Raw genomic sequence first — 17,065 nt, forward strand, 5'->3', positions numbered from 1 at the left:
AGCATTTGCATATGGAGACGCAGTGCACACAATACTACGTGGCATTTTTCTTCAATTGATGCAACTCAGTAATTTTTATTGCAACTGGAAGACAATACATCACAGAAACTTTATGGTAGGTCTGGGGAAAAGTGTTATTTACAATAAATGATGAAATAGTTTGTCTTTGGCAATATGATTACATATGAAGAATGCGAAATGCAAGTATGGATGCCTCCAAAGCAACACCATCAGGTCCCTAAACTTCGGCGGGTTGTGCCTGCTTCCACACTGCTCCTCCAGGTAACACAAACGCAACTGAACATCACTGTCTCCTCTATGGTTCTCCCTTTCTATTCATGATATTGGCAGTTTCATACAGAAAAAATACCGGAAAAAATTGGCTTTTGAAACCTTATTACTCTAGTAAATGAATTTGGCCATCGAGATCTATTGGCCAGAGGTCACATGACCCTAAGTATTGAGAGTAAACCTCTTGTCTTCTGATTGCTTTATCACTGTTATTTGTTTATTTTTCTGTAAAACAAAAGCAGAACTCAGAAATGTTACAGAATCAGAGTATAAAAAAATGTACAAGTGTATAATGCTTCCCAGACATACACGGATACTTGTTTCTTCCACATTGTTACCATGGCAGTATAAGTAGTGAGTGTGAATGACAGCAGGAAACTGGTTACTGAATCAGCTGTGAGCGTCGATGTCTCAACATACATACTCAAGAAATGCTGAATGTTTAAATAACTGAAATTGTGCTAAGAGTTACATCTAAAAAAAAGGGAGGGGTTGGGAACTCAGGCCACAGTCATGAAAGGATGAAAGACAATTTCTAGGTTTCATAGATTCACCATATCGAAGTCTTTGAGAATCCAATATGGAATATTAACTCTTTGCAAAAAGTAGGGAAGGCTATTCTCAACTTTTGCAAATGAAATACAGTGGACAACACTGTTGCATCTATTCCAAATAAATAGTCTTGATTTCAACACTAACAAAACGAACAGGAAGGGTACTTGTGAGCATGATCACAGTAAGTCAGAAGTGATCTTTCACCCAAGTCTGATTTCAAAAGTAGGACAGACAGCAAAATGCAGCACCATAGACACATTGGTTTCGGCTGTTAAAAGATGGATCATTTTAAAAATCAGATTTTCCTTCCTTAATTTTTGGTCAGTGAAGCTAGCACTTGTTTGCTGAACTGTGGAAGAATTGCAAGGTCACACGCTATATTCATGATAAAGCAACGGAGCAGATGAGTCTGTGCTTAATTCAAGAATAACCAGTAGGGGAGAGAGAGAGAGAACAGGAGTTGACCACCATCACCGGCTCTCTCTCAAAGGAAGAGGGGGTGACAGATGAATTCACAAAGGCAGGCGGGACTATACAGAACACTGAATGCCATGTGTAAATCCTCATGGGATTCCAGAAGGGGGAACACCACACAACGTATATACTTTGATTTACACATTCCGTTACAAAGAAAAGAAAAAAAAAAAGACACCATTACAACTTTGTAACTGTGTTAACTGCAATATAAACCAAAGTCCCGGAGTTTTGGCAGGTAACTAAAAAGAGGGTTATCACTTAGGTTATATAGCAAAAGCGTCGATGTATATTATATATAGTAGTATAAATAATAAAAAAGTATTATTTAAATTAGATCACAGTGCTGCATTATGTGCATAACAGTGTTTGATATAGTATTCGAGCTGGGACCTACGACACAAAGGATTTAACTGTCAACACTGGTTAAGTCACAATCAAGAGGGGACACGGAGTTCAAATGTGTTCTTTTGGTGGCAAAAAAAAAAAAAAAAAATCCCGAAGATGAAAGAAAAATACTCCTCTACAGAAACATAAAAAAGGCAACATCTGGGCAGCTGTGATCCACCAGAAAGAAACGAGTCCCAACCTGAATCAAGTTTAAAAGGGAAAGAGAAGTCACATTGAGTTGAATCCAATCCCATATGGAAAACCCTCCCATGTAGGTCACTTGTACATAACTCTGATTCCTTCTCCGAGAGCCCTTTGATGACAGAGGCCAAGGGCCCACACACGTGGAGTGGCGGTCACTGAAAGGAGGAACTGGTAGCGCTTGGTGCCGAGCAGTCCTGCCGCGTCCCAGGACTGAGTTGGGCGCAAAAGCCATCCGGACGGTTTTCACTCTACAGAGCCCACAGCCTGAAGCCGTCCCGGGTGAGACCACCATTCAGTGCGATGGCCTTCTCCAGTGGCCCCGTGGTATTCACAGCTATGCCTAGCAAGGGCTAGACACGCTGAAAATCAGCTCTTAGGAAAAGCCTCCCACACATCCCTTCTAAAAACTCAGCCCCAAGACTAAAACCTGCTACAGCTGTCTTGGCCAGGGTTTTCTCACACCATCTCGATGTGGGTTGGGTTCATTTTAGTTTCAGATAGACAGTTTTACCAAAGAACTCTTGAACGTATATATACTGCTTAGAGAGGGGGAAGGGAAGTAGGAGCTTAGGGTATATCATAAGGCTGGGAAAAATCTATGATGCAAACTTTTTCCACATAATACTAGGTAAAGATAAAAGACAACTGTAGAAGCATAAAAATAACTGTCTACGTGTATATCATTTAAGAAAAAAGAGTTTACAATCTCCTTCTCTTAAATGTGTCCGAGGACCAACAGCAAGTAACTGTAGATGTCATGGTGCCGACGGATGTGTTCACGTTTGTTTTCCAAAAGCATCTTCAAATATTGCTATAGTTCCCCATTTTCCCCTCCCCCCTGCCCCACGTGAGTATGTGAGATACTGGAATGACACATGAAACGCCACTTCTCCCAGCAGGAGAAATGAAAGCAAAAACACCACACCCCTTGAACGGTGCTCAGGCAATTTTTGTCAGACTAATGAGTACATAGGCTAGTTTGGAAGCTAAAAGAACACCTGACGTTTGGGAAGAAATTCCAAGACTAAAGTGATTACACTTGAGCAAAATATTCTTTCACAAATAGGCTTGTGCTTAAATTCTCTACTGCTCTTGGAGGAGGGGGTGAGAGAGGGTGCCTCCTGCCCCTTGGCTTGGCAAGGACATGGACAACCTCATTCTGCAATGAATTCACTACAAACGGCCACATACACATCGATACTTTTTTTTTTTCTCAACAATCAAAATACAAAGTTAAACACAATTGAGCCATTGTTTTGGTTATGCATAATGTGTATGCCTCCAAAAACAGAAGAAAAATAGAAGAAAGTACCCTCACTAAAGTTTCCCCCAGGTCTCCCAGCGGCTCCTACGTAGGGACTGAGGGAGACTCGGGGAAAAATAACACTTAGAAAGCTGCCCGATGAGGTATTTATGCAAAAAGAGTGGTTCTGGAGTTAAGAACACACTTTTATAAGATATTTATCTATTTCTCAAAGAGATCAGAAAAGTAAATCACACACATTGCATTTTATTATTTTCTAAAAGAGGCCTTTGCTCCTTTAGAAAAAGGAAATGAGGGGAGACAGCCCACGGTGGGGTTTGAATTGGAAGAAATCCCCTGCCAGAAACAGTCCTGGATGTTTACCTCTGTCTTTCAGGAGGGAAGTCTGAATTTGACCTTGGGGGTGGGGTGAGGGTGGGGGACTGAGGTGGGCTCAGTCAGGTGATGACACAGAAAGTGTCGCCCAGGTTCCACAGCTGTGGATGGCTTTTGGGGTGTCAGATGTTTGGGGAGACAGAGGGAACAGAGCACTTCAAAAAGACATCCTTATTCCCATCTACACCCTGAACAAGTATGCTGGAAGTTTTCAGGTTCAGGTAATGAATCTGACCTGTGTAGGGGTGTAGATCTTTCTTTTTTTCCCCTCAGGTTCTCTCATCAGCAACCCAGAGGAATATGATGCACCAGTTAATTTTCACCGTCCTGGCTGATGGAGCTTCTGACAGTGCCTGGTGCTGGCAGATGGGCTCCACAATGGCCCACCCTGTCCTATTTTAAAAATCAAGATCACCCCAGTTCCCTCCCTCTCCCTCACCATCATATCTTGAGCCATGGGAGTGGGCATTTTTGTTTATGTTTTAAAATTCCCTTCCATGTGGGTGGAAGATCAAATTCTTTTAGAGGGTTCTCTGGATCCCCCCAAATCATTTCTTTTAGGCAAAGATAACAGGAGTTTCTGGTCTGCGTGGCATCATCTGGTTGTCTAGATTCAACGCTCACAATCTAGGTGGGCTTCATTCCAGGTTGGCTCGTGTGCCCAGGTGGTAGAGACGGCCAGCCCCTCCTTCCCACCATGAGATGGCGTCACGGGAAAACATCTGGGGCTGGTCCTTCCAACACCCGTGTCACTTCCTCCTTCACGTGTACCCTAACTCACACCCTCATCCAATAAGGCCCATTAGTGTGTTTCCCCTTCTCCTGGTGAATTTGCATAATTATTCACTGCCTTTTTCCTGGAAACCAAATCATGGTCATGGTTTTCTCAAGTCAGCGTCCCATAATTCTCTTGATTCTATCATACACACTCACTACTAAGTTTGCCCTCAAATTATTGCGTCATGGTAAACATGTACAGACAAAGAGAAAGGACACACTTTTCAACAGAGAATCAGAGGGGGTCGGGGCTGAAGTGCAGACAAGGCAGTGCAGAGCTCCACCATCCAGGCCCTACCAGAACATGAAGAGATTTTGTATTGCAGAGTAAGCTCCCCAACAGTCAGAATTTGTCCCTGAAGAAGGTTAAACCTTAAACACCTGCTTCAAAAAACAAAAGCAAAATAATTGGAAAAAAGGGGGGAAAAAAAACAACGAAAAAAATTAAAGGAAAGGAAAATAAAAGGAAAAAAAGAAGAAAACCAAAAGAACCTCTAAGCCTAAGGGCTTAAAAATTAGAGGCATAGCCTTTTCTCTATTTTCTATATTTATATGAAAATAATTCATGCTTCATGCTAAATACATTGTTTACCTTACAAGAACTTTATTTTTGAATAAAAAAAGTTTGTGTTTTTGTGATTTTTTTTTCTTTTTTTTTTCTTTTTTCAAAGGAATTCCATGCATTGTGGATCAGAAATTTCTGCTGGCTACACTGGCTGAATGTGGAAATCATTGATTTTCGCAAAGATGAACCTTGACTGACATTAATTGCAAACTCCATTTTGAGGGCAGTATAGGAATTTGTTTTCCTTTCTTTTTTGCCATGTTTTACTTTAGTTGTCCATCAATGTGCCTTTCATCTTTTAAAAATACACCACAATACTAATGGCAGGTTCTGTAGCTTTTTGTTTTGTTTTCACTTGGATCAAATGGTTTTGACAGACAGAAAAAGATTTGTACCATGATTTCCTTTGTTAACAGCTACTGTAATTTTTTGGAACTTGATTTTCACTTGGGCAGTTAAGAAGACATAGCTTGTTTTTTGCATCAGTTTTTTTCTTTTTCTCTCGTGTGTGTGTGTGTGTGTGTGTGGTCTGTGTGTGCACACGTGTGTGTGCAGGACCAACCTTCAAGCTTATGGCTTGTGGAACCTTCTCTTCATTTAATGTAGAACAGAATTCAATGATTAGCAACATCACTAAAAACTGACCCAGTTTCTTCTCATGAGTCACTGACACCTGTTGAACATGAATGGTCCAGTGTCCACCCCGGAAGATGCTACTAGGCTTCACGGTTAAGAAGCACAGAGGACTGGTGACCGCCTACCCACCCCTGCACCGCACGCTTGGGGCAATGCCAAGGGTTTTCTGGCACAATTTGATGCCCAGCGCCACGAGCTTGGGTCTCCTCCTTCCTTCTCCTCAGTTGCCTTATGTGCATTCACTCAGCGAACCCAACTGGGTGCACATCCTGACCTTTTAAACCTAAAGGTTGGGCCTGATCGATGGTTACTTTGCACACGTGCCTTCTAAGTGCCAGATGTGTATCCCCGTGGCATTATCGTTGCCATCCCTGTGGATTCAGCCACGGGTTTCTGACAAGCTGGAGGAAGCAATGGTAATTTTGGCTTTTTCGGTTTTGTCTTCAGATAATGAAAAGCTTTTGTAAAACAGCTGAGTGTCAATATGAGTTCTATGGCTTCAATCTCCTTTAAACATAAAATTCTTAAGGGTCCAAAACAAAGGAGGGGGGCAAATTAAAAAAAAAGAAAGAAAGAAAGAAAGAAAACCAAACCAAAAAAAAAAAAAAAAGAAAAGAAAAAAGAAAAAATAATAATAAATTGCTGATATTGCCACAAATCATTAGAAATCTCCTGACATGCTGAAACCAAATGGCCGTAAGTTCAAAACAAATCAGTGACTTGTTTTTAATTTTTTGTGGTTTCCTTTTGTTCTTTCTGCCCCTTTGCCGTCCGATTGGTGATGTTATTCAAACAGGACCGAATCCCCGCCAAGTGCAGGAGTGACCCCGCCGCCTCTTTCATCTCCTCGTCATCGCTCTCGGGGGGCTTTTCCGTGCGTCTCTTTTTGAGGGGCAGCGTGTCGCTGGGGACCTTCCTTGCCTTGGCGAGGTGCTGGCGCTTCTTGTGCTGGGACGCGTAGCCGCTGTCCCCCAGAGCATCCTTGGCCTCCTTCGGGCTGCGTTTCCTGTCATCCTCCTCCGTCTCGCTGTGGCTCTCGTGGCTCTGGAAGCTGCCCTCGCTGCCCTCCTGGCTCCCCTTGGTGGCAAACTCGTAGTGGTCGTCGGCCGAGGAGGAGGAGACGGAGTCGCTGGCGGGAGAGGTGCTCCTGGCGTTGGAGGACTTGGCACTGCTGTAGTTGTGATCCTCCTTGGGGTCTCCACTGACCACTGGGGAGCCACACGAAGGCTCGCTCTCAGTCCGCATCCGGCAGCTGGTGAGGCCATTCCTGCGGGGCGGGGACAGCGGTGGGGAGAGGGGCGGGGAACGGGAGACAAGAGAGGACACGGATTAAACCCCTGTGACGAGACACCCAGCAGTCCACCGAGTTGCCACAGCAGACGCTCTGACATCCAATCCGGCGATGCCCCAACAGGTGGGTCTGCTTTGAAGACAGGGTCCCAAATCCTGACACCTCCGTCTTCCCTGCTTATCTCCTGTCACTGACATTTTCACTCAGGTTGTGCAGCTGAGACATCAAAACAACACTCTTTTGAAGTGACAGCGGTGGAAGCGCCATCTCTTCTATTAAACCATAAAAATCAAGCTGTGCTTGGTTTCACATACCCATCAGCACCGCGGAGGAGACACCACCGGGCGATGCTGGCTGGGTACTTCAGAGAAAAAAGCCCACTCTGTTCTAAAGCGGCTCTGGTAGGAGCCTTTTGTTGGAGGACTAAATCTGATGTTCAGGAAAAAGAGGTACCTGCCATGTGGTGACAGCTACTCACTCCTGCGTCCCTTCCCTCATTCATTCATTCCACAAATATTCACTGCACACCTAATATAAATGCACGGCCTTAGGGAGGGTGCCGGGGGGAGGCATCCGAGGTGGAATCAAATCCAGACTGTCACAAAAATGTGCACAGATGAACAGAGAAGCAAGTCATGGTTAGATCACAGACGAGACAGCAATAAGCTACCATCTACTAAACTTACCACCTGACAGGCGCCCTGCTGCGTCTGCAAGGATGATTGCGTTTAACTCTATAAAGTGGTTATATTAGCATCCTTATTTTACGGATGCTGGAAGTGAGGTCTGGAGATGTCTGGTAATTTACTTAAAGCCACACAGCTAATGAGTAGCAGAGCTGGGATGAGAACCAAAGTCTTAAGCTTGAGCTCTTCGTAACATCATCAGACTGACTCTCTCACTCTTTTCTGATTTCCCTACAACTAGGTCACCTGCTATATATTCCCATCGGGACCCGACAGCACCCATCACACCTCTGATCATGTTATTGTGTCCACATGTCTGAGCAGTGAACTGACCTCCCTTGTGCTTCCTTACTGGCAAAGTGGGTATAGTACCTGCCCCCTGCTTCACGGGGTTGTTGGGCTGAGGATGTGGGCGAACGCCTGCCGGCACCTGGACCAGCGCCTGGCATAGCGGCAAGGACGGTGATGCTTATTCCTGGTTCGGCCATACACTCTGTGGAATGAGCACCAATCCTGCCTGCACGGTAGCTGTAGTTCTGATGGTGCCTGGCACACAGAAGGTGTTCATAAGAGGCAGTGATCAGAGATGAATACACACAGGTGGGGAGAGTTACTTACAGCTGGAGGGGGCAGAGGGAGGGCACAAGGAGGTTTGTGGAAGACATGGCATCTGGCCTTGGATGGACGGGCCGGAGGTTTTGGGCAGGGAGGAGAATGTTCCACTGTACCATGTTGGCCCCATTTCCCGTAGACTTATCCACGGGTAATATATTTCTAGATCTTGGGAAGATGGGCACACTTTTCCTTCCTACACAGCCCCAACTGTAAGCACCCTACGTTCCCTCCACAGACAGCACTTCCCACCATCACTATGATCGCGTGGTGATGTCCAGTGTCGGTGGTTCCCGTTACAGAGTTAGCACCACAAGGCAGGGCCCAGTCATTGATCTGTCCTCAGGGGCTAGCACTGTGCCAGGCACGGAGTGGACCCACAACAGATACACCGAACAAGTGTCGGAGCAGTTGGGATTGTTTGGCAGAGAGTAGGAAGTCTGGGGAGATGGCTGTGGGTCTCTACCAGCACGTCTTCCCAGACACTCTCTGAGGAAGCGGCCCCGGCAGAAAGGCTATGGGGTGGGCCCTCCAATGAGAGTCAGTCTGGAGCCCCTTCCCTTTCTCTCCTGCCACCCCTGTGGGCCTCGAGGCTCAGGGAGATCCTGTTGCAGGCCAAAGAGAAAGGAAGAGGCGAGGAGAGTCCTTGGTGTAAACGGTGTAGCAGGCATCTCCTTCCTGCTGGTGCTCTGTTAAATTTAAGCTGGTGGAACTTGAGGATACGGGGAGGGGGAAGGGTAAGCTGTGACAAAGCGAGAGAGAGGCATGGACATCTATACACTACCAAACGTAAGGTGGATAGCTAGTGGGAAGCAGCCGCATAGCACAGGGAGATCAGCTCGGTGCTTTGTGACCACCTAGAGGGGTGGGATAGGGAGGGTGGGAGGGAGGGAGACGCAAGAGGGAAGAGATATGGGAACATATGTATAACTGATTCACTTTGTTATAAAGCAGAAACTAACACACCATTGTAAAGCAATTATACTCCAATAAAGATGAAAAATTAAAAAATAAATAAATTAAAAAAAATAAAGAGCCCAATGTTCAATTTTAGATTATCTGACAAAAAAAAAAAAAACTTAAGCTGGTGGTGAGGAACCCCCCGCCCCCATAATGTGCACCAGCAAAATTCATGAGGGCCGTAATCAAAATTCCATCCTTGCCAGATGCCTTAAGATCATCACAATAAACCGTGACAATTACAATGTGTGCATCTGTATGATAAAGTCCTAGCAGGCTCCGGAAGGATCCCAGCAGCTGTCTTGCACTCTGTGATCCCAGATCGACACCACCTCCCCAAAGTCCTTATAGAAACAGCCTGCCTTTCAAGACAGACAGACTTTGGGGTTCACATCCCAACGCTGTTTATTAGTGAGACCTTCTACAGGCTCCCCATCTGCCTTATGGGGCTACGTGACGACAAAATGAAAAGTTCCAAGCACAGAAGACGGCTCTGAGGGGTGCCTGAGAATTCTGACACGGTCCGCTCTCTTGCTGTCTGTCCGCCCAGAGCTCTCTCTGCTGCCCCAAGCAGTCCCATTTTCTTTCTAGGCCAGGTCAGCAGGCTGATGGGAATGCAGCATAAAGTAAGAGGGAAGAGGCTCAGAGACAGAAATTCCTCACGGGCTTGCCTGTACAGACAGCCCCTGTGCTTTGGGGTATGGTCTCTGCGATACGTTTTCTGCAGACTTCCTGTTTTTTGGCTGTGTCTTGGATGCACAAAAGTGGGCAGGGGAAGATTCCTGTGAGGTATTACCAAACATGAAACTGGGTAAATGCAATAAATTGTACAGGTAGCTATGAAGAGGTATTAAAGTGAATGAAAATGAAAGTCCCATACAATGGTTCTCAGGATTGCTGCTGTTGCAGGTTAACTCTTGTGAAATCCCCAAATAATTAGTCTACTGAACTAACCTAAAAGGGTTCCGAATGAACCCAGCTATACTTGGATGAGTTGACTGGGCTATGGTTGGCTTTTAGAAAATCAATTCAGTTCTGAATCCTTATTTTTTTTTAACAACATGGGCCTTATGATTCACTTCACTACCACAGTTAAGCAGAATTTGATACATCTCTGAGCACGTATGAAGAGGGAGACAGAGCGGGAGAGGAGAGGGAGAGAATTCCGGGAGCAAAAGAGTAAGAAAAAGGCAAGTGTTGAAAAAATCTAATTCTTAGTGAATCTGGGTGAAAGGTATATATGGTGTTCATTGTGCTTCTCTTTCTTTTTTTTCCACAGGTGAAACATATTTTTAAGTAAAACGTTTGGGGTGCAGGGTAGAGGAGTGGGAGAAATACACCAGAATGAAAGCAACGGTACATTTCAGTGCCATGCTATCATAAGAGGGAACGTTCTGAGCCTGAGAACTTCTTTTTCTCTCTTTCTCTTTCAAGGATATAAGCAAGCATAAACCATAATGGAAAAGAATATTTAAAAATATGTATATATGAGTATAACCGAATCACGTTGCTGTACAGCAGTAATTAACACAACATTGTGAATCAACTATACTTAAAAAAAAAAAACAAGGATATAAGCAAGCATGAGAGAAGCACTCAAGACACACCAGAATCACACTGAGACCTTCTTCTTAAAGGCATCATAGAAGTGAAGGATAAGAGAGAAGCAAATCACTTCCCTAGCTCATGAATTCAAGGTTGTGCAGTGCAGGGTCTCTGGTTCCTCCTGGAAACACACTGCACGTCAACAGGGATTCCACAGCCCACACCTTGCAGCGCTGGCCCCACACAACCGCTTCACAGACAGACAAATAGAATAAACTCAGGGAGCCCCGTGACTCATCCGAGGTGGCCCTGCTAGATCTCAAAGAGGGCTCAGGCAGGAAACTGAAATGTCTCCATCCCCCCCAGGAAGCAAGCTTACTGTGATGAAGACAGGAAACAACTTACCATTTGACAATATTTCTGGATGAAAACAGGTACACAGACGTAACTTCACGGAGTCAGAATTAAAATATAAATACATCTCTCTCACACTTGATATTGATACAATTAGCCTTCCCTGAGATTTTAGCATGGGCTCATAATCCATAAATTACACACAAACTCAGCAGGAAGCGACAAGCTCCTTCAATTATTAATCACTCCATGCAATGTTGTTCATGGTGGGACACGCTGGCTGCACTGACTTGGTGTCAGAGACCTCCTGCTGCAGGGGCTGTCATTCCGGGGAACCAACTACTTTAAAAGAAGAAACCAGGCAACCTGGACATGTTGGAAGGGGGATTTCTAACCACCTCCTTAAAAATCATTCATTAAAATGAACACTCGATACGTCTGAAATGCCTGCCATTTTTCAGTTTCAGCTGAGTTTCTATGTAACAGTACTCACAACACTCATGTGAGCATAAATTTAAAGCCACCTGATTCTACTAGGATGACACAGAACCACATGTTATTCATCTCAAATAAAAACCTGGTATTCATTCTCTCGTCAAATTGGCGGGGGGTGGGGTGGGGTGGGCAGGAAATACTGAACATAAAAGGTGAGAAATCACATTAGTTCAGGCCGACAATGAGCAACGCTTGCAACTAACAAGTTAAGGTATAGCTTCTGATCAGACATGGACATTTTGATGGGTTTCTTTACAGGTTCATGATTTGTTCCGTTATCGTATCATCAGTATTGATCTCATCAGTGTTGTCTCCACCTTTCACTTGTGTACTAGGGTTCTCTCTCTGGTTTTAAACCTAGCTGGCATTGAGGGTGAAGTTGTCCTCCTTAGGGATTTACTTGAGAACACTGGTCTTTTGCCAACTGTGAAAAGAAGGTGCAATTAATGGGATTATAGAAGCAGCACTCGAAGTGCGGTGCTTCTGTCCAAAACTGACTGTAGGTAGAAAGACACAGAGGACAAGAGATGACCTGAAGCTTCCATTTCCAGCCAGTTGGCAGAGGAGATATTTAGAAGGCATTCTTCCAACTATCATACAAAAGATACTGGATAAAGGGCAGCAACATATTTCTGAGTCATTGTTGGGTTCCCTGGAAAATAAGGGTACTCTTAGAGCTCTACATAAATGCACATGTACCAAAAGAACTTCACACACACACAGACGAAAATCTAAAAAAAAACGGGACAGAATCTGAAACGTGAGCAGTAGGCAACCAAGAAAGGCAGGGTTTTCATGAAGCAAATGCCTCCTCTAGCCCTGGGACAAGAGCCCAATCTTAGGGGGAGGGAGAGGCAGGAGGATTGATTTTGGCAGCTCCCGGGTTTCTGTGGCCCCTTGAGGGGGTTAAAGTGGCCTTGGATGCATTGGTCCCCAGGCTACCAGCAGAAATTTTAAAAGCAAATGCTCTCTTGAAGAAAGCAAGCCACATTGAGGCCATCAGGATTCCTGTATATCAAGTTTAATCAAACATTCAAGTAGAAGCTCATAACCTAAAATCACCAAACAGGCCACTAGGAACGTATAAATGTAAAAATGCCACATAAAAAGCTAGGACCCTTGAATGATGACGCCTTCAATGAGATCCTAGGGAAAAATAACTGCCCCTCACAGGCAGACAATGGGGATAAAAGCCAGCCTTGACCTCAGCTCCAGATGGAACTGGAGACAAGAAAAGCCTCCCTTGAGAATTTTTAACCACAAGCCTGAAGTCTTGTGGGTATGAGGCCAGAATTCTACTGTGTGGACCAAAAGACCTTAAGCTAAATTTAGTTTCAAGTGCCCAATTGTGCCTACTAGAAGAAAATACAAACCCTTTTTGGAAGAACATACTTTAAACACAGGCCACAAAGAATTCCCACAGATAAGATTTTAAGGAACATATGTTCACAATTAAAAAAAAAAATCATTAAACACAAAAGAAATACGCCAACATAAAGAGACAACAGAAAAAACATCCTATAGAATCTGAACTGCAAAGTCTGAAAATATTGCAATAATTAGGCACAGAATGTAAACTATGTATAAAAAAATAAAAGAAGGAATTGACAAATATTAGAAAGAAAGACTGGATTATTAAAAACCAAGCAGACAGGTTTTGGAATGCATCAAAAAGAATTTCTAGAGCTGAAAAAATATAATCCCTGAAATTAAAAAACTCAATGTAATTGAGTTGTAAGACAAAAAAAGTAAAAAAAATTGGTGGATTGAAAGATGGAGCTAAAGATATGATAGAAAATGCAGCAGAGAGAGATGAAGAGATTGAAAATACGGAAGAGAGATTGGGTAATATGGCACACAGTAAGAAGATCCAATATAAATCTAACTGGAGTTCCAGGGTGAAAGGAAAAATGGGGAAGATCCAATCCCAGAATAGAAAATGGCTGAGAATTTTCTAGTTTTGATGAAAGTCACCAATCTTCAGATTCAGAAAGCCAACAAGTCCCATGGAGGATAAATAAAAAGAAATGCATACCTAGATACATCATAGTTATCACAGACAATACAAAGAAAAAAAAAGGAGTAGAAAGGAAACACATTACCTAAGGAGGAGTAGCAATTAAGATAAAACCAGTGACACAGATGAAAGTGGAACAATATTCTCAAAGTGAAAGAGAAAAAAAAAACTGTCAAACTACAATACTATTGTCTAAGAATAAAGGCAAAATAAATATATTTTCAGACAAAAATTCAAGACTTTAATTAAAAGCAGATACTCATCTATAGGAACTTCTTAAGAATATTTTTCAGGAAAAAAAAAGAAAATGATCCAAAAAGAAAGGTCTGACTTAGAAAACAAACTTATGGTTACAAAAGAGGAAAGGTGGAGGGGAGAGATAAATTAGGAGGCTGGGATTAACATATACACGCTACTATATATAAAATAGATAATCAACAAGGACCTGCTATATAGCATAGGGAACTTTACTCAGTACTCTGTAATAACCTACATGGGGAAAGAATCTGAAAAACAATAGATATATGTGTATGTATAACTGAATCACTTTGCTGTACACCTGAAACTAACAACATTGTAAATCTACTATACTCCACTGTAAAATGAAAATGAAAAATAAAAACAAGAAGAAAGGTCTCAGATGCAAGAAAAAAAATGATAAGCAAAGAAAATGTATTCAGGTATTGACCAGACAATACAATAGAGTTGTCCCTTGGTGTCTGTGGGGTTTTGGTTCCAGGACCCCCACAGGTACCCAAATCTGCAAACGCTCAAGTCCCTTATATAAAATGGTATAGTATTTGCTTATAACCTACGCACATCTTCCCGTATACTGTAACTCATCTCTAGATTACTGATAATGCCTAATTCAATGTAAATGCGATGTAAATAGTTGCTGGTGCACAGGGCAAACAAATTTTCATTTTTGGAACTTTCTGGAATTCTTTTTTTTCCCAAATATTTTGATTGAATCTATGGATGCAGAATCTGTGGATACGGAGGGCTGACTATAATAACAACTGACTTAAAAAAAACAAACAAAAGAGAAACTGAAATAGAACTAAAGTCCTAGACAAATGTAGCATATCATTTGGGAGGTGGAGAGAACAGAAGTTAAAGCATTCCAGGGGCCTTGTATTGATCAGGAGGTTAAAGATACTGATTAACTCTACACATTTTAAAATATTCATGTTAAAAGTTCAAGGATCAACACTAAAAGAAGAGAAAAATATATATAATTTCTAAACCATCAGAAGAGGGGTAAAAGGAATGAGGAGTGGAAGAATCGTGATCAATTTAAAACAATGTTAGAAAGGAATCTGGAAAAGGGGGGACAAACAAATGCAAACTAAGATGGTAGAAATAAATCCAAATATGTCATTTAAAATGGGCTAAAAATCTTCATTAAAAGGTAAAGATCATTAACACAGATTTTTTAAAAAGCCATATGCTGCTTATAAGAGATGAACCGAAAACATAAGGATTAAGAAAGGTTAAAACTAAAAGGAGGAAAAACATCGTGCCATACTGGTGTAGCTACATTAAAACCAGATAAGATAGATTTTTAAGGCAAAAATCATTACAGATAAAGAGAGTCATTAAACATTCATAAAGGTTCAATTCACCAGGAAGATATAACTGTTCTAAACATGGAGACCTCCAATAAGATAGCTTCAAAATACACCCCAAATTGGAAGAGCTATAAGGAGAAATGATCAAACCCACATCTCCTTCCCTCCCTCCTTCTGTCCCTCCACCACCCCCCTCCCAAGACACACACACAGATATGGTTAATAGGCAGATTTGATCTAATGGACATACATAGAACATGTGCTCATAATGGAGAAGGTATATTATTTTGAAGCACACACAAAATATTTATAAAAACTGATATACACTACTAGACCATATAGCAAGTCTCCACAAATATCAAAAAAGCAGTATCTTACAGGTCAATTCTCTGACCACAATGTATTATAATTAATAATCAATGTTGAAGAGGTAACTAAAAGCAAAAATAAGAAATAACCATCTCCTCCTAGGTTTGAAAATTTAAAGACACACTTCTAAAGACATGTATGGGTCAAAGAAGGAATCAAAATGGAAATTAGAAAATACTTTGAACCTGTAACAATAATGAAAATAAAAGGTATCAAAACTTATAGATGAAACTAAGCAGTAGTTTGAAGGAAATTATAACCTTAAACTTTTATATAAAAAGAAGAAAAGTTTAAAATAAAAGTATCCAATCCAGACCAAACAACAAAAAAGAATAAGCTCAAAGAAAGAAAGGAAATTATAAAGTAGCAGAAATCAATGAAATAGAGAATAGATACAACCTTATGCCAACATATTTGAAAACAGGTGAAATGGACAAATCCCTACAGTTACCAAAATGAATTTAAAAAGAAATAAAAAATAAGTTATACTATAATCATTAAAGAAATTAAATCAATAGTTAAAAATCACCCCACAAAGAAAACACCAGCCCCACAGTGTTTTGCAAGTAAGTTCCATCAAACATTAAGCAATAGATAATTCCAATCTTACCTAATCTCAGAGAATCTAATAGCAAATACTCTTTAACTCATTATATGAGAATAATGTAATCCTGACACGAAAACTAGATAAAAATAGCAGAAGAGAAACATGGACATGGACAAATATGTAAAATTCATACCTAAGAGGTCAGTGTACCAACACTAGCAATATGTAAAAAATATAATGTATCATAAGCATATCAGAAATGCAGATTTTACTCAAAATTGGGAATTTATAATGTAATTCACCAAGTAAAAAACAATGAGAGGGTTGATCGACTTCCCTGGTGGCGCAGTGGTTGAGAGTCCGCCTGCCGATGCAGGGGACACGGGTTCGTGCCCCGGTCCGGGAAGATCTCACGTGCCGCGGAGCGGCTGGGCCCGTGAGCCATGGCCGCTGAGCCTGCGCGTCCGGAGCCTGTGCTCCGCAACGGGAGAGGCCACAGCAGTGAGAGGTCCGCGTACCGCAAAAAATACAAAAATATAAAAAAAAGAAACAATGAGAGAAAAAATTTAGTTATCCTTAATGATGTAAACATTTCGTTGATGAAATTCAACAATCATTTATGATAAAGTATCATAGCAAGCCAAAAATAGAAGGAATTTTTTTTGTTATGATAAAGTATATTTCCTAAAAAAACCTATAACGAACATTCTATCATTTGTTCATCAATAACATAGCTCCCTTTAAAATAAGACACAATATAAAGATGTCTATTACCATTACTTTTACTCAGAGGTCCTAACTGCAACAGGACAGGAAAAATAAAAGATATAAGAATTAGAAAAATCCACACCATTATTTATATAAGATATAATGCTATACATAGAAGAATCTACAGATAAATTATTAAAGTTACTAAGGTGGTTTATTTTATTTAACAAGGTTGCTGGAAAAAATCAATATACAAATAATTAACTCCAGATGGATTATAGATTTAAATGAGTAGGAAAAACTTTTAAAATCTTTTAGAAAAAAACTATAGAAGACCATATGATCTTGGCACAGGGACTTTATAAAGACACTAGATTTC

General features: G+C 41.7%; 1 protein-coding gene across 7 annotated transcripts in view; it reads right to left on the bottom strand.

The window, feature by feature from the left end:
* Nucleotides 1–322: 322 nt before the first annotated feature.
* The window catches only part of FOXN3 (forkhead box N3), a 403,885-nt gene continuing 387,142 nt past the window's right edge, over nucleotides 323–17,065 (bottom strand). For all 7 annotated transcript variants that reach the window (XM_029238650.1, XM_029238649.1, XM_029238644.1 and 4 more), the window contains one exon: nucleotides 323–6,798. In XM_029238650.1, the coding sequence (XP_029094483.1) occupies nucleotides 6,258–6,798 (541 nt within the window). In that variant the 3' untranslated portion in view covers nucleotides 323–6,257. The remainder of the gene's footprint in view (nucleotides 6,799–17,065) is intronic.

Source organism: Monodon monoceros, unplaced genomic scaffold, assembly GCF_005190385.1.
Source record: "Monodon monoceros isolate NGI ecotype Baffin Bay Population unplaced genomic scaffold, NGI_Narwhal_1 Super_Scaffold_21, whole genome shotgun sequence".
NCBI lineage: Eukaryota > Metazoa > Chordata > Mammalia > Artiodactyla > Monodontidae > Monodon > Monodon monoceros.